This window comes from Haliotis rufescens, unplaced genomic scaffold (genome assembly GCF_023055435.1).
Source record: "Haliotis rufescens isolate VD_foot unplaced genomic scaffold, xgHalRufe1.0.p SCAF_64, whole genome shotgun sequence".
NCBI lineage: Eukaryota > Metazoa > Mollusca > Gastropoda > Lepetellida > Haliotidae > Haliotis > Haliotis rufescens.
The window spans coordinates 265938-285480 of NW_025964355.1; the positions used below are offsets into that span (position 1 = coordinate 265938).

Genomic DNA, 19543 nt, shown 5'->3' on the forward strand with positions numbered 1-19543 from the left:
TAAGGGGCTAAAACAAGGACTGGTCGGCTCGGAGTCGGTATAGTGTGTCTGATTGGGGTATTCATGTTAAACTGCGGCATGGTATCTCAGTGGGCTAGCACTATAAATCGGCATCAGTCCAGACTAGTACAAGCAGCCATACAAACACACTCACATGCATGCAAGTCGCTATATAAGTGCAATGATCTTGGACGTGACGTTGCAACCTGACAATTTCAGAACTGTACCAGATCCCATCAAGTTGTTTTCGTGTCAACTCAATGATATTGCTGACAAAACAATCCCTAAGTCCTCTGCAAATCCTTAAAGTCGTTAACCATGGTTTGATAATGATTGCAAACAAGCAAGAAAGTGTAGGGAGAAAGCGGACATATATTTCCACCGACATCCTATAGTACATAACTTAAATACTGTGAAAATTACTCGTGCCAAGGAACGACGTGCTTATAAACAAAGTAAGCGCCAGTCTTGGAGAAACTATGTCTCCAAAATTAATTCACGCACACCCATGTCCAAGGTGTGGAACATGGTTAAAAAATCAAAGGCAAAGGTTCCAAAAACGACTGTACACCATCGTAAAGACGGTGACATATTAATTACTGATAAAATTGACATTGCAAATAAACTTGGCAAAACTCTTGCCGAACATTCTTCATCATTAAATTATGTTACTGAATTTCAGAGATATCAGAAAGACCAGGAAAGGAACAAAGTTAATTTTTATTCTAGTAATGGTGAAGATTACAATGAAGTATTTTCGTTGCATGAGCTGCATACCGCTCTTGAGCAAGCTCATGATACTGCACCAGGGGGTGATAATATCCATTATCAGTTATTGAAGCATTTGCCTGAATCATGTCTGGTGATACTTTTAGATATATTTGACCAAATATGGACGTGGGGAACTTTCCTCCTTCGTGGCATAATGCCATACAAAAACCTGGCCGGGATCATATAGATCCCTCAAATTATCGCCCAATATCTTTAACCAGTTGTGTTTGCAAAACCATTTTTTGAACTGAGTCTTGACAAGTATTTCTTAAATAAGCATGCAAACTATAATTCATGTAACTTCAGTAGGTTCTGAGAAAACCTGTCCCCAATCACACAGCATGCACTAAGTTGAAAAGCACGGAGCAAGGGCCATAATTGTGTACAATAATAATTGACGGAATAAATTTTCGAACTCAGTCTTGACAAGTATTTCTTAGATAAGCATGATACAAAGGATAGACGGGTCAACGTGCGTCCTTTAATCCCATATAACAGCATTTGTATGAGCGTTTGTCTCTGATACAACAGCTGGACCTACGAGAGCTGATGGGAACACTACTCGCCCAGGCACAAGTAATCGTGTGGACCTTTCTGATAAAGATTATATATAGAAACTCTACACAGATAATTCTCATGGTCTTGAATTCAGTGGAAGTACTCATGTGAACACTAATAGTGATATATGTGGACCCCGGAAGGAATCTGCCCAGCGGAATAATCAGAGTAACCCTCAGAACAAAGGTTATCCCATACGATCCCTCAGCAAATCGTATACCACTCTAGAAGATGGGTTCGAATCCCGGTTCGCCCAAATTATGTTTCTAGGTTTGTCAGCACCATACCCATGCTCGTGGGTTTCACCGAAGTGGTAAACGTCTGAGACCTGCATCACTTCGGGGTTTCCTGCCACATTAAGCTGACACACCGTGATATGACTGGAATACTGTTAAAAGCGGCGTTAAACCCAACTCACTCACTCACTATTTTACCGGACTATGTCGATACCATTGCTGTACAAGAACACTGGCTAAAAACATGCAATATTCAAAGATTCAAAGATATTAAATGTTGTAAACTTCTATCCTACATTTGTGACGATGCATGTACCTCCACGAGAGGGTTCGGTGGTATAGCTCTTCTACAGAACACTCATTCAAAATGGAGGACACAATGTTTACATTCGTCTTCTGATAGTAGTATTGCTGTTAAGTTAACGCACCCACGTGCCGCTGACATGTATGTGATTGCATGTCGCCTTCCGTCCACTAATACCCGTCACTCTAAGTATCGCACGGCTCTAGACGAACTATCTGACATATGATGAGTTGTGTGTGCAGAGTGACACAATTATCCTAGGTGATCTCAACTCGGATATATGTAAGCGTCTAATGTTACCACGCGACAAATTTCTGTCTCACTTTGTTAGCACTCCTTATTTAGTGAATACTATTCAAGCCATTAGCTCATATGCTTTCAGGAGCAAAGATAACATAAACAAGTCTATGATTGATTATATCCTGATTCCTTCCCATTTGCAGAGTAACGTTAGCTCAAGTGAAGTGCTATTCACTAGTTATGATGTATCCGATCATTTCCCATGTGTAGCTACCATACAAGTAGATGTAAATGATAACGTTAAGCAAAAGGTTAAAGAAACATGTTTTGTTAAATGGGACAAAGCTTCAAATTTTGAGATCTCTTTGTACAAGGTCTGTCTTGATACATTGCTAAACAATAGAGAGACTTGTTTATCAATAGATACACGTGATGATATTGAATCATTTAATACGGGGATCAGTAAATGTATGATTGATGCCAGTAGACAGTCTATACCAGTAGGTAGTATCAAGGCTCATCTGAAGCCTTACTGGAAACAGGATGGGCTACACGAAGACCGTTATAACATGCCAGTTGCAAGGCGGAGATGGTTATCCGAGGATAAACCAAGGGGGATAATTTCCATTCTTATACATCATACAAGCAAGCTAAGCGAGAATTCCGACGTCGTCACAGACAGTCAAAACTGGCCTATTCAAAGAAATTTTGTTTGGAATTAGAAAAAAACTTGTGATACTGATGTGAATACGTTTTATAAATCTGTGAGAAAACTACGTAAGCAGAAGATCGGAGTTGAAAAACTTACATATGATGACCGTAATGTAACAACCCCCACTGACATATTTCGGCTTTGGGGTAGGTACTATGCGGATCTAGCAAAACCATATGACTCCGACCAGTTCGATCAAGACTTTAAAGATGGTATTGACTATGCAATTGAGAAATTAGCCTCCAGAAATGAATCTAACTCATGTGTTGATAATGTACTATGTGCAGAAATATCGGTTCAGGAAGATAGATAGATAATCTTTATTTCCTCCAATTTGATGAAGATACATTGATATGAGATATGACGGTGTTCTACAAATATATATATATATATATATATATATATATATATATATATATATATATATATATATATATATATAACACCTGATATATTGTATGTACAGGCAGTTTCACATCGTTATAGACACGGGGTAATTATACCTATTTATAAGGGTAAAAAAGATAAATCAAACCCTGTAAATTATAGAGGTATTACGCTAACATCTTGCATTAGTAAGCTTTTTGAGAAGATTCTCCTAGAAAGATTAGAAACGTGGACATCCCGAAATGCCTGTAATTTTCCCGATATGTTGCAGTTTGGCTTTAGGAAGGAGCACAGTGCTGTTCTGTCGCAATTTACCCTCATCCAATGTGTACAAAGCTATGTAAACAGGGGATCATGTATCTACACAGCATTTCTAGATAAGATTTTGATCGAATATGGCACTCGGGTCTCTTTGTAAAACTCTATCATCTTGGTATAAGGGGTAGAATGTGGTCTCTGTTACATCACTGTTATACTTCCATATATGCGTGTGTTCAGTATAAGGGGGAAAAAGCTGATGCATTTGCTGTTAGACAAGATATAGGTCAGGGCTTAGTTATCTCAGCTTGGCTTTTTCTTGTGTACATATATGACCTCATAACTGAGCTTCGGCAGTTAGATACAGGATTATGTATATATAATGTTAGTTTACCATGCGTGTTACTTGCTGATGATACTACTCTTATCAGTTACAGCCCTAAATGTCTGCAAACAGCCTTAGATACAGTTGTCAATTACGCTATCAAATGGCGATTAACCTATAACGCATTGAAAAGTAAAATTGTTGTGTTTCATAAAAAGAAGCAATTATTGTGTACGCATGCTTATCACTTTGGGACTATGACATACCTATGTTTGATAATGTAAAATATGCGGGTGTTGTTCTACAAAGTAATCCTTCTTTCAAATTATGTATTGAAGAGAGCTGCACCGCGTACTATTAATTATCTCCTCTCTGTTGGTCTAAATAGTAGTGACTTACATCAGTATGCAAGTATTGAGATCTGGAAAAGAATGATTTTAACAACAAGTTTTTATGGATGTGAATTACTGCCTCCTCTGCATGGTAAAGATCTTGAATTAGCTGAAAGCACCCAGCGTTACTTTGCAAGGATTGTACAAGGTTTTGACAAACGTTGCCCCACTGATGCCACTATTGCTAATCTAGGACTTGGTTGGCTATATAGATAAATGTAGACTACAGCTGCTGGGGCGTCTCTGCAACAACTCATGTGTCTCAATTTGTAAAACTGCTTTCTGTGCATCAACTTCACTCTATTTCTTTCATAACAATAATTTACACAGTTTATGTGGAGTGTTGCTTCCAACAGCCAAGAAATATAACCTACTTCATCATGTAATTTCACTACGTTCGAACAGGGGATTCCCCGCGAAGACTAAGTGGAGAAAGATTGTGTTAAATGAAATATCTACCCACGAGGAAGAAGTATGGAAATATAAACTATGATGTAGAGCTGACCTCGATATTCTAAAATTCACACAACACTTACTCCTCATGTGTTATACAGCATTGTAATGTTATATCCAGAATTGAGAGAAGAAATACAGTATGTAATAAGGATTGGTTCCAGAAGCAAAATATCAAAATAATGTACAAAATGTAATACTTTTGCTCATGATTTTTATCACCATATCATCTTAAACTGTGAATGTTGATCTACTTTCAGATAGAGTTTTATTCTTTTTAACTCTAATTGATAATCTCGATGTTGAAATGTATGTTAAAATAGAGATGATGGAGGATAGCATTCTTTCTTGGTGCAGACAACAATGACACTGATGAAGTAACGTGGCATTTCACAATTATTGAATTTTCAAAGTATTTATATCAAATTAAACATATCCTAAACAACGTGTGGTAACCTTACCAATATTTCTCATTGTTTCTAGCCTGTAAATATGCGGGACATTGATATGTATGTATGTGTGTGTATATGTTTGATTATTGTGCTATTTGATTATTTAATTACATAATCTTGATGTTTTGAGAATCTTCGGATTTATCTGGAGGAAATAAAGACATTCATTCATTCATTCATTCATTCATTCATTCATTCATTCATGCCCTTTGATACTAAAGCGAGTCTCCAAGTCAGAGTGAGAGAGTTGGGTTTAACGCCGCGTTTAACAGTATTCCAGTTATATCACGGCGTGTCAACTTGATGCGGGGGAACGCCCGAAGTGATGCAGGTCTTGGACGTTTACCACTTCGATGAATCCCACGAGCACGAGTATGGTGCTGACAAACTAGAAGCATAATCTGGGCGAACCGGGATTCGAACCCACAATCTGGCGTGCCCAAGAGATGCAACTCTGCACAGCGACTGGGCCACCTGTGCCCCCTTCCAAGTCAGAATGAGCATTTACACTCTCAGTGTTCTGATTGCTAAAAGATCACACAGGATGGCGTTGACACGTTGACCCACTTCTGGGAGGTTTAGCCTTAGAAAATATAATAACAAATATTTCACTTTCACACTGCCCAGACATCATGGATGTAGTGAAAGAACATGAAAATATGACAGCAAATCGAGTTTGTCCGTTCTACCAAGACTTCAGGGAGGGTCATGCGACTTTTGTTCAGAGGTTGTTTGATCAAGGTTAAACATACAAGGCCTCTGTGAAGCTATCAAGAAGATCTGTGGTAGACATGTGGGTGCTGTTTCCGGACTGTTTTTGCTTGTGTCGTGTGTTCCCGTGCTTTTTCGGGTGAGCAGTTGGCTTGCCTTTGCATGTGTTTGTGACGGATGCCACCGGTGGGGCAGGATGCGCTCACCTTTTCGCGAACACCTGTCATCATTACTATTTGATATTGATTCATACACACATGCTCATGACATTGTCGGAATCGTATTTCTATTGGACATGGAAAGGGTTTTGTCGATTTATTCCAGTGTGGGGCTTAAACATTACAAGGGAGGAAAAGGAAAAGATATCCTTTATTTGCCTTTGCATGTGTTTATGAGGGTGTTATCTGTGAGGCAAGAATGCTCACACTTTCGCGAACACCTATTAACATTATAATCACGATAATGCATAAATATTATTACAAAAGGCTCCTTTGACAAGATGACATTATCTGGTTTCCTTGACATACATCATATGCTTCTTGAGTTATCGTTTAAACGAGCCTTACTTCATGTCTGAGACATCGACGATGAGCTTTATAAGAATGTTGAAGTACCCTGATCTAAAAAGGAAATGTACATGATTTCTGAACATCCGGGAAAGAAAAGGGCTTCAGCAACCCATGCTTGCCACAAAAGGCAACTATACTTGTCGTCAGAGGCGAGTAACGGGATCGGGTGGTCAGGCTCGCTGACTTGGTTGATGCATGTCATCGTATCCCAGTTGCGTGGATCGATGCTCAAGATATCAATTTCTGGATTGTCTAGCCCAGACTCGATCATCCTATAGCTAGAATATTACTGAATGCGGCGTTAAACAACAAACAAAACTGTAGAATGAGCGAGTGAGTATAAAAATTGAACCACCAACCACCGCGGAAAGATGTCCACTTTTATGATCATTAGCGATTTTATCGTCATCTTGCTGACCTTTCTTGCAATGAAATAATATTTGCCATTAGGATTTTTTATACATTAAACTTTGGAGGAACAGATGGTGAATTACATTCATCTCCGCTTCATCAACCACAAGCGCAAGTATGATACTGTACACAAGGCGTCGCACAGCACACCTCAGAAAATTGTTCCTGACTTAGCGAGTGAGGCAGGTTTGCGAGATCATCATACAAACCACACACTTCGATCCACTGCAGCAACTGTCCTCCACCAGACGAGTGTGGACGAGAAAATTATTATTGGTCAAACCGGGCATCGTTTAATTTGATAATGATTAAACATCGCATATATATCTCAAAATGACTATCAACAATAAGACGGCCTTACTTCACATTTTGGATTGCAGAAATACAAACTACAAAACAAAAACTGTGTATTCCATATCACTGTTTATTGAGCAGCATTTGTAACAAATATACAACAATGTCATTCAAACATTATAGTCATTCTGTGAATTGCTACTGCTGGGGTCAAGAGTTGCCAGTATGTAAATAATTCCACTGGGTGTTGGGGGTGGGGGGAGTCGCATTCATATGAGTCAAATTTCTGGCTAGGGACCGGACCGTCGGTCGCATTCATTTCAAGAGTTACAGGTATTTCAAGTATGTCCCAGGTAGTCCCCTTCCCCGAAATTCATATATGTTTCATAACAGTGTCTGAACTTTGGTCTCCCATTGATTTGGTTTCCCAGTTGCCCCGGTGAATTTTCTAAATGGGACAGCGCGATAACACACATTTGTTCTCGGGGTAGAGATAATGTTAACAGAGAGCATTATCAGATAGCTTTGCATGTTTTATGCATGCACCAGGTTGTTGATGTGATCGCCTATCAGTTATAGCTCCAATACAAGAGACGAATTGTTGATATTAATACCATGACTGTAATTTACTGTGGTAATGACATTGCAATACACGTATGCTGTTTACTACTGTTTTCTTATGTTTAAATTGCCCAGGAGCATATTAAAGTGAACAAAAAAACTTCAATTTATTCCCGCTTCTAAAGTTAGGGTACATCTTAATCGTCTAGGTGAAAATTGCAAGCTGATTGTTGAAAATAAGCATGTCAACAAGGATATCTAAATATTACACTCAACTAGGCCAACATGAATATCCTTTGAAACAAACATATGTGTTTGGACATACACAAACTATATCAGTAATTGTTTATTCCACCACATTTGCCATAAACTACAAGACTTTAAGACAAACACAAGATATCTAACTTTATAATTCCAATGATGTACTTCTAAAACTAAAACAAAACCCAGTATATATTTACCTCTCGATATACTATCAATAACGTATCGTTGTATCCAACCATAAGCACATACTCATATACATGCGTTTTGCAGCCTAAATTATGAAGAAACCTCACAATAAAAAGAAAGTTTGACATCTATGTCCTTTACATCCGGCGTTGGAATGTTACTACATATTAAACTGGAACCGAAAGTTCCAGTAAGTAAATTATCACAACAAATTCTAGATTTTCAGAACAACATAATATAGTCATACTTTGTTTACTTTTCTCATACTTTAATCTCTTAAAAGGGTACATGTATATGAGCGGTAAGCTGAAAGTCCAAATGCATGATCGAGGTTCTGTAATATGCTTTAAAGCTGCCCAGACAATCTTGAACATTGTTGGTTGTTGTATATGCATTTGTTCTAATATGTTTACATTATCTAAGTTATCAGGAGCGGGATATACCTTTGCTTTTTCGTCATAAGAAGATGATCTGGTTTAATCTTCTTTCAAAGACGCTTTCCTCATAGCAGTATTGAGTGGGTCAAACTTCAGACGCAGTTGGTCAGTTAGTATGTCATATTGCTACATGAATATGTGAAAATTCCATATTCAATCGACAATACCATAACCATACAACAAGCAGAACAAACTACACATCTGTAAAATCTGTTAATATGGACATTAAATCATTACGGTAATTATCACAATGTGAAGCAAACCAAATGGATAAGAGTAAAAGAACATATTCACGGTTTTCTATCCATATTGAAAACCTAGCAAGTAATTATTTAGAACTTATTTTACAGATCAGTGCAAAAATATGTGAAAATTCCATATTCAATCGACAATACTATAGCCATACAACAAGCAGAACAAACTACACATCTGTAAAATCTGTTAATATGGACATTAAATCATTACGGTAATTATCACAATGTGAAGCAAACCAAATGGATAAGAGTAAAAGAACATATTCACAGTTTTCTATCCATATAAAAAACCTACAAAGTAATTATTTGGAACTTATTGTTCACAACTTATTTTACAGATCAGTGCAAAACAACATGCAATAAATCAATCATATTTCAGATTTGATACTGTGTTATAAGAAACCCATCCAAAAAACCTCGTCTGTTTCAAGCAAATATTCATAAGCTAATCAACATCGTCCTTGTGGTCAACCCAAGACAATATGAAAATTGTTAGTTAACGAGTAACTAGATGCCTTCCTGGATATTTCATTGTTGTTAAAATCTGTGTGTAATTTCGCAACTGTATGCTGTATACTAATCATGATGATGTTAATTGTCAAACAGTCTGAATGAAGCATGGTTCATGTTAACATAATCCCATAAACTATATTCAAATATGTAGAGCATAATCATATATGTACCTATGACATACACATTAACAGCTGGAATCACCGTATTGCAGTGGAGAATATATCCCCGGAGCTTGCTGTTCGAACTGGCCAAATGGATCGGGTGTTCAGGCTAGGTGACATGGTTGATTGCGTGTCGTTGAATCTGGGGCAATCGATCATATCTATCATTGGTTTGTGAGAATTAAGGTTATAACTATGTTTTTATTATCAATACTTTTTATGATGCATGTCAAGTTACTAACACCTCTAAAACCAAAACATTCCAAACGGAAGTGCAAACCAGTTGCAGTGTATTGATAATCAGCTAAGTAAATACATTTGGTTAGAGTGTAATGGTTATGTATGTAGACACAAATTCAAATAACAGATGGTCAAATTCTTCACACTGTTTCCCTATTCTTCTTCACTCCCGAAAAGTGATGAGGTACTTGGGATAGGCCTGGACGTCGTTGAACACCACGAACATACTGGGATTATCCACGTTGTCAACCAAACTGTCGTACAGGACATTTGGGTCTTTGAGGCCTCGAGACGGGGGAGCTACCATGTCTACTTTTCCTTTAGTGAAGTGTCCAGTGAGGACAGATGCGTAATAGACGTGCTTGGTACCATCTTCATTTGGAGGAGAGTACAGGTCACGAGCAGAGTAGCTGGTGTTGACAGCAAAATAAGTTCCCTTTCCAAAGCGATGGACTGTGATAAAATGTATATGACAGTTTATAAACTACTATATAGTATAAACTTGTATTAAAGCGGAATTGAAGTGGTGGTGTCTTTTCATGAGTTTTAAGGGAATTTTGTTGTTACCAAATATAGCTGAATGTTTAGAAAATACAGTCGACAAAATCTTTCCACAATCATAAGAAATCTCTGCTAAAGGCAGATACCATTGTACGAATCCGAATATATTGTAAATATATACTGAGTCAAATTAAAAACTTCACATTTTAAAAAGTAATCCCATATATGATATACAACGGACAAATGTATCAGAGAAGGTAATTTTTAATCATTAATGTCCAAAGAAGGATTTTAATTAACAGTGGTAACCATAATTTGTTCCAAGCACCTATGGTATTCGGTAATAACATCAACAGTTTAAATCATTCGTCCTAAGCGCGAGAATCTGATGGCACACAAGTTCAGTAGCGTGTATGGCCACCATGTGCGTTGACAACTGCCACACAACGCCTACGCATGGACCTTGTGATGCTTGTGAACACATGATTGGGAAGACGACGCCATTGTTGCTGCAGAATGGTGCAAAGATCTTGCAAATTCTGTGGTTGGTTCTGGAGAGTGCGCAGACTTCTGCCAAGAGCATCTCAGACGTGTTCGATGGGATTGAGGTCGGGAGACCTTGACGGCCAGTCCATGACGTTGACTCCCGCATTCTGAAGGAAATTCCTTGTCAAGATTGCTGTGTGGGGTCTGGCATTGTCGTGTTGGAAGATCAAACCGGGTCGATGTGCTGCCATAAAAGGCAGAAATTCTGGTGCCAGTACCTGGTCGCGGTAAGCAGCAATGTTGAGGTTGCCACGGATGTCAAGAAGCCTGGAACGTGCATTGCCACAGAAAGCACCCCACACCATGACACTTCCGCCTCGAAATCTGTCAACTTTCTGTACACAACACTGGGCGTAACGTTCATGACGGCGCCTCCACACCCTCGCCCTACAATCAGAAAATCGAAGATTAAATCGGGATTCATCACTGAAGACGACTTGATTCCAATTCCTCTGAGTCCATCGTAAGTGTCGCTGTGCCCACAATTGACGTTGACGTCTGTGTAATTGGCCGTCGTGCTTGAAGGTGAGCAGTTCTCAGACGGATTCGAACAGTTTGCGCACTCAGTCTACCCCTAAACAGTTCTTTCGGGTTGATGTAGCCGTCAAAAATCGGTTACGGAGGTGACGTAAGACAATCTGACGATCCTCTGCATCTGACGTCACACGTGGTCGACCTGGCCGAGGGCGATCAGCGGTGGTATCCGTTTGCTGTAGACGCGTCTGTAAATCATAAACAGTCCGTCGACTACAACCCATCGTCCTTGGGACTTCAGCTACGGACGTTCCCGTCTGCAACATGCCGATTGCACGTTCACGTTGCACATTTTAAAGGCGTGGCATGACAAATGGCCGTAAAGACTTTTGTTTTCTTGTGTTTTTCTTTTTTTGTTAACGACTGCTAACAAGTATGGCTGAAAACACGTGCGGTATTATGGCCACGTGACCAGTTGCACGTTAAAAACCACTTTTGCCACTATAGTGCTGTGCACATGATTTTGATCGATTCACCTGCACAAAAACGGTTGTTATCTGAAGACAATACGTGGCCATTACTGTTTAAATACACAATAAGGGCCCACAATGATAACTGGTCAAAATGTTAAAATTTTAGGATTGTGAAGTTTTTAATTTGGTTCAGTATATAATATTAATCGCTACCAAATAGTGATGATACCAGGTGTTCGCAAAAATGTGAGCAAAGGTGGCACAAGTCAAAATAAGGAATTGCATGCACAAGACATCAGTTTTACCATTGATGCGTCACATTTAGAAATATCCTCCGCTCGTGTTCCATTAGTGTTTTGGAACGCCTTAATAAGGAATCAGTAAACAACTTTTCAAACAGTTCTCACAGTACTCAAAAGTTGTGAAATGTGGACACACAAGGTTGGAGCTGTTATTGTCAACATAAAAGGAAGGTTGACAAAATGAAAATTAAAAGACATCCCTCTTCTCGTCTTGTGGACAATATACTGTCAACTGAATCTTAATGCATAGATCTAAATATGAAACGGAGAGACGGTTTCACTGTCCTCTTGTATTTCTAGTTCAGGTTGGTCAATCAGTGAAAGGAATTGGTTATTTTTCCTTCATTGAACGACATCAGATCATCGATATACCTGAAGTTCAAGTTAAACTAAATCCTGTTCTGATTCAGCAGAAATTTCGAAAGCAGTGCCCACTTAACTGGACAAGACATTTTTAAAGCAAGTCTCCATTCTATATCAAGGGAAGGCAAATAGTGAGTGACATATTTACATCACATCATACATTTCCAAGAAAGTGCAAATATGCAATAGGCTGCAATGAAATCAAAACATATATCTTGGACTCCATTCGGAGGGTTATTTGTCTAATTTCGTTTTGAAAAGGTATGTGTTTTGATGAACTAGCCAACACCATGAGTAGTTTAATCTAGAGCTTATAATAAACTGTGACCCCTTTATTGAATGTTCTAAGATAGCGGACCTTTGTACTTGTGTAATCACGCGTTGCAAGAGAGCACCATTTTCAAAGAGCTCTTCCCGTCAGGTAGAATGGAGATAAACATACTTTGTTTTGAAATCTGATATAGTCCCAACGTAGAGAAGATACCTCTTATTTATACATTTGAAACCTCGCGCTAAAGCATTGTATTGTATAAATGCAGAAATTCGTTGCTGTGAGGCACATGGGGAATACATCTTTAACTTTTTATGAGGTACAGTGGATAATCTCTCTATGATGTTCATTACAGTTTTAATTCGCGTTCAGACACTCATACAATTGCTAGTGTTTACTTTTTTATTCACAAAATGTATAAGAATTAGATAATTAGCAGTTTCCGCGGTTATGAAAGTTATGAAAGTGTGCATGTATATCAATTCTCGCCAACAATTGAACATCGGCAAACATTCAGCTGGTGAAAATTATGAAAATATAATGTTTGCATGATTTTAAACGGGTTTGTCTCTTGTCCTTTATATCTATGTTGAACTTGAATTGCTGCATATTGATGCATTCAGTTTTAATATGGTACCTGTTACATAGCTGCGACTGAAACCATGAAGATTGATACTGGTCACAACATCTCCCTTTGTTCCGTGCCATAGGTGTCTCTCAACATCCATACCCGGGTTCTGTGTCTCCATCTGGTGCAGGAACATCACATACTGGAGATACAGTGTGCGGTTCTGGATTCTCTTGATCTGCAATAAAGAGGCGTCAAATTGCTAACATCCCAATGCCATCCTTTTACCACCTACTTTTGAGTTAATTGCAAGAGCAATTTTAATGTGGAAAAACATATAACATTTCCAATTAAGCTTATTTGGGGTTGAAACTTTAAGGCAATAGGTTCCTTATGCCACTGTCTAAAGGAACGAATCTTACAGATTTGAGTGGATGAAAGTGATGGAGGTTTCTGACGTATATACTTTAGCAAGTTACAAACAAACAAAGAATAATAATAATCAGCAAGAACTGGGATTCGAACCCAGGATCATATGTTGTCCAGTTTTAAGACATGGTTCGCATGTGATATTAAAATATAAAAAAGAGAAAAGGTGCTAACAGCAATGCGTCACATGATCTCAGTTGACATAAGTTACTAAAACGTTACCTCGACAATGGTGTATTCATTGTCAACGCCTGTATTGAATTGTCTAGCCACCAACTTGTATTCTTTATCTTCAGGTTTAAGCTGTACTTCGCTCACAAACTGTTCCTCAGTCATTGGACTCCAGTGTGCAGGCAGCGGGATGTGCCCAGCCATGCCCACAGCTACAGCAGAGAAAGCAAAATCTCTATAACTCATCAGATCTAACAACGATTAAATCCCGTGTTTACTAGTGAGCATACATTGAGAAACGTCAGAGAGTCTGATTGCATGACCTTTCACGAATAAACTCACTATGACCCATCCTAGTGAACAAAAGGAATCCAACGTATCGTAGTATCGACTCGATCCGTGTCGAGACTGACAGCTAGAGTCTACAGCAATCTATTTGACACATATTTATAATCACGGCCAATTGATCAATGACGGCTAACAATTGTAACCGCCATAGGTTCATTAACAACTTCGGAAATCTCTCCCGTCACGTTTATCTTTTCGGCCATTTTGACGTCTTGTACTTGATGTACATGTATTACGACACGCTTTCATTCTGACTTACTGAGATAGTTCTTAACAGACCTTTCTTAACAGAGCAAGTAACATGCAAACGCTTATGCCACCGGCAAGCTCCGACGTTCATACAGTTTTGACCTCACTCTATGAATGTTCATACCCCAATAAACTCACACAAAATTAAAGTCAGTTCTTAAATATCCATTGTTGTCCGGTGATTCTCTGTTTATTTATGTTTTGATACATAAAACCTGTGTGCAAGGGAAATGTTTTGTTTCATATTTTGCATTCGTGAACACAAAAATGGGACATATTTTAGGTGCAATTTTCTTTGTATTTGTTGATTTTGTTTGACGTCGTACTCCGCAATATTCCAGATACATATCAAGGAAGTCGGAAGAGAATCAAGTCTGGACCAGACAATTCAGTGGTTGACATCATGAGCATCGATCTACACAATTGTGATACGATATCATGCATCAAATACGTGAGGTGTCTGATCACACGATCCCGCTAGTCGCCTCTTACGACAAACATAGTCGCCTTTTACGACGAGCATGGGTTTCCAAAGACCAATTATACCACGGATCACGGATCGTCACTAGGGTTGCAATTATTAGTCAATAATAATGATAATAATAATAATAATAATAATGATAATGATAATATATGCATTTGTATAGCACTATATTGTATCATAAGAAAATAGCTCTATTGTGGGTTAAACTAGAAACAATATGCTATTTCACTGACTTGTGTTAATGTATAAATCAGTATAGATCACTGCTCAATACCTGCGGGGGCACGGGTGGCCTAGTTGTCTAAGGCGCCGCAATTCGCTGTGCAGAGTACTGTTAAAAGCGGCGTAAAACACAACTCCTCACTCAATCAATACCTGCGCCAGAACATGACAGTACAGAAACTGGTAGGGTAGCATATATTGTGACACACATTAATTAACAGTGTACCTAGTAGTAAACTTTCTTAGATGTTTTGTACGCAGTAAAATATGTCACGTAGAAGTACCTGTCTGTAACGTTAATTCGCTTGTTGTGGAATATACTGGACGCACATCTGCAGCTGCTTCTGTGGGCGTGGCACCCTCAAAGATCTGTAGCAAATTATAATGAATAATAACGGCACAAATGCCGCAGTCATTTATAGAAAGCCATGGTGTTATTCTTTCAAACAGAAAATATCTAACATAACAAAGAGATAGATATTTGGGTTACTTCCTTGGGAATTTCCAAAACACAGCCCAGTTTTGAAACGACATATTGAAAGACGAAAAGTAGCCATTATCATTCCTTCAAAGTATTACCTTTCTGAGTCTTGTAGTTGTGAAAAATGAGGAACTTTATTTGAACTTTGATTTCCTTGATATTATGTGAGGTGGGGTGGGGTGGGGTGGGGTGGGGTGGGGTGGGGTGGGGTGGGGTGGGGTGGGGTGGGGTGGGTTGAGGTGAGGTGAGGTGAGGTGAGGTGAGGTGAGGTGAGGTGAGGAGAAATGGGGTTAAACGTCGCGTTTAACATTTTTGCACACTTATATAACTGCTTGCATGCACGTGTGTGTGTGTGTGTGTGTGTGTGTGTGTGTGTGTGTGTGTGTGTGTGCATATATTCTCATATATTCCACCGTAATCTAAATAATGTCATGCCTCAAACAACGATAGTGAGTCACATGCCTTTAAATTCGCCTCGTCTTCTGGATACACAACAATTCGTGCCTCACACAGGGAGGTGTCAGGGTTGCCTGTTTTGAATTGATCAAAGCTCTTGAAGATACATTTTGCCACTTCATCACATGGGTATGCCAACATCCCTGTCCCAATTAAAGGGAAAGCGATGCTCTTCAGTTTCGAGCTCGAGGCCTTGGTCAGACATTTTATAAAAAATGCTCTGTAATTCTGGAAAACAAAGTTCATTTACGGGTCAGAAGTGGTAACAGTAACAACAGTGTCCTATTACGTCTTAACTTACTCAGTCTCTACTTTTGTAGTTGCAACAGTACCGACAGAGCATTAGTGTGCTTTTGAGACCCAACATGTGATTATCTTTGCCAATACATACAAATACACACATACTCTCACGTATAATATATAAAAGCGTGATAGGCAAGTTAGATATATTTATACATGTATTTCAGTTATTATCATTATGTGTTGAAATATACAACTGAATTATTGCATTTGTATGGAATACTGTAAGGGACATTCTCGCGATCTCGCATTCTCGACCTAATATGCCAAAAACATGAGATCGCGAGAACGCGAGATTTGGTCAAAATCTCGCGTTCTCGCGATCTCGCATTCTCGTGTTTTTGGTACATAGCACGTTTTGTCAAAAGTCGACAACGCAAGAATGCGACATTTGGACATGATGCAAAATCTCGCAATCTCGACTTGTCAAATAAGGCCTCAAAAACCCAAAATCACGAGAATGTGACATTTAATTTTCTTGCGATCTCGCGTTCTCATGTTCTCGCGTTTTAGACGCTGTCCGTGCACATGCGTAATATCATAAGGTCAAGGCGTATGCGCACGTTAGTAGTCCTTTGGTCATGCTTCTTTCATGCTCTTCATTCTCCAAGTAGCATTTAGCAAAATTATGACTTGAGCTTGAAAATGCTATGTAATCCCTTACAGTATTCCATACATTTGAGAGGATATTTACACAGTCTTTTGTTGAAGAGAGATCACTCATGTCCATATCACACTGACTGTCTAGGAATCTATCCTGTCACAGACAGGTGTTTTTATTTGTTGCACATTATGTTTTCAGTCATTGCTTTAAGATTGAGAAAATACCACTTCGTTTCTGGTCTAGCATGTCAAGTGGATCAAAGTTCTTTTTGTAAAACCTGAAGCAACACAACATTAATGGTTAATGGTGAATTACCTGCTCTGACCAGAATCCTAGAGAAGTGTGGTATATTCTCCCGCTCGGTAGACGACCTCCTGAAGTCTCTGCTATCTCTTCCGTCGTAACACCTGTGGGATACTTGACCCTGCACTCTTCTTGTATGCTGTCTCCAGCAGCGTTATATATTGCTGAAGACAGTTGCCCACTTGCCAAATTGAGGCTCGAGGAAGTCGAATTAACAATCACATCAACCTGAAATCATGTGTTGTGAATTTGTCATTGATTTCTTATTAATCAAAGGGAAATAATCCAATGGGCAATCTAGCCCGTGGGATTAAGACGCCATACGTTAATTCCCATGTCAAATGTTTTCAATATGTGCTGTAAGACTAATTATGGAACAATTGATTCTGCTACTCTTGATTCTGAATCTGGTGATTGTCACAAAAATTGTCAGGTAATTAGTAGACCGATCATCATTCTGGAGGTGTGGATCGATGGGTGAACAGGGGCTTGCCACACAAAACGTAGCATCAAAAAGACATATGGTCACTACCAGTGTCAGTACTGTATAAAGGAAAGAGCTGTTACGAGGTCAACTCACCAAATATCAAAAGGCAACGATATCTTTGTGTGTGCAAAGTTTAAGGACAGAATGCCTTTTAGTTATATTATATAAGCACACCACTGTGTACTATCAAGGTAAAGCTTGTAACAAAATAAACATTCTTAGAACCCCTTATAGCACAAGGCACCAACCTGCCCTTTGTGTTTGTAAAATTTCATGAAAAAATGATACAGTTAAAAACATTATTTCAGACGGAAGGGCAGCCAAGCTGATTACTGTATCCACCCATATTACTTCCGGGGAAAACCAATAAACCTATCATATGAAACTGAGTAATATCAACTGCAACATTTTACTTACATCCTGGTGGACAATGTCTCCTTTGACAACAGTCACAGAGAATGTAGATCCGAGTTCTGTACGTAAATAGGGAATAAGATGAGCAAAGTACATATAAACATATTGTTACGTGGCTGTGGAGCTTGTTTTCAGTTATTTTGTCGTAATTTTGTAGTGATTTTCCGCCCCAGCAAATGATTAAAACGCCCGTAAAATCGTGATAATCTTTGTAAACAAACATGGCGGGCTTGGTCGTGCGAGAAGTTTCAGGTTAGGACCTTTTCTAGAAGGCTGGCTGTACCTATATAAGAGTTACAATGAGCGTGACTCGAATTTTTTGTGTGTTAATTACCCATTGATCTTGTGTGGTCACTGATTTCAGAATATATATCTGTACGAACCGATTTCAGGGGTAACCTTTGCATGTCTATTTGGAAATATATACTGAACAACAAAAGTTCCTGTGACATTGAATAAGTTTTTATGCAAAGTTATGTTTTTTACCAAATCTAAAACATTTTCGGTTTGAAACAGATAAAAGACTCCTGTAAGTGTTCAAATGGTTTAATTTGCCATACTGACTTCAGAAAATGCGTGATTTCATAAAAAGCATGAACATGCCAAAATGTCAATTTACAAACCAATAGCGTGTGTGTCCACCTCTGGTTGCGATGCAAGCAACACATCTTCGTCTCATGGAATGGACCAGGCGTGTCGCACAAAGTCCTGTGGGATATCTGTCCATATCTGCTGGAGCATGTTTTGAAGTTCCTTGAGTGTCTGTGGAACACGTGGTTGACGTCGAAGGCGCCGATCCATCTCATCCCACATGTGCTCGATTGGTGAGAGATCAGGTAAGCGAGCCGGCCAGGGGATGACATTCACGTTGTTTTGTTGGAGAGAATCCTGAACAAGTTTGAGCAATATGAGGCCGGGCGTTGTCATGTTGAAAGATAATGCCTGGGCCATGACGACGCAAAAACGGTAGAACAACAGGGCCGATGATATCGTCGCGGTAGCGCTGTCCATTGAGATTTCCCTCTACCACTATCAAACGGGTCCTCTGTCTTGCTGTAATCCCACCCCATACCGTAACGCTGCTGCCCCCGAACAGATCTTCTTCCATGACACAATGATTGACGTAACGTTCACCTCGACGTCGGTACACTCGAATCCGTCCATCGCTGTGGCTGAGGTGAAAACGAGACCCGTCATTGAATAGAACTAGTCCCCACTGCATGGCAGTCCAGCGTAGACGCTGTCTGCACCACTGTAGACGTGCTTGACGTCAAAATTCCTGTCAAAATGGGACGTCTGGCGGGTCTTCTGGCGATAATCCCTGCACATCTGAGGCGGCGACGTATGGTTTGTGAAGATATTCGTCGAAGGCCAGGGATGTTTCTTGCAGTCACTGTTGCTGGCTGGA

At 39.3% G+C, this 19543-nt stretch overlaps 1 protein-coding gene across 2 annotated transcripts in view; it reads right to left on the bottom strand.

The window, feature by feature from the left end:
• Positions 1–7185: 7185 nt before the first annotated feature.
• LOC124119223 (protein mono-ADP-ribosyltransferase PARP14-like) overlaps positions 7186–19543 on the bottom strand; it is a 183508-nt gene continuing 171150 nt past the window's right edge. For both annotated transcript variants that reach the window (XM_048387072.1, XM_048387071.1), the window contains exons 12-18: positions 18139–18194; positions 17247–17462; positions 16034–16255; positions 15375–15459; positions 13839–13999; positions 13257–13425; positions 7186–10142 (exon numbers count right to left, since the gene is read on the bottom strand). In XM_048387072.1, coding sequence (XP_048243029.1) covers positions 9853–10142; positions 13257–13425; positions 13839–13999; positions 15375–15459; positions 16034–16255; positions 17247–17462; positions 18139–18194 — 1199 coding nt within the window. In that variant the 3' untranslated portion in view covers positions 7186–9852. The remainder of the gene's footprint in view (positions 10143–13256; positions 13426–13838; positions 14000–15374; positions 15460–16033; positions 16256–17246; positions 17463–18138; positions 18195–19543) is intronic.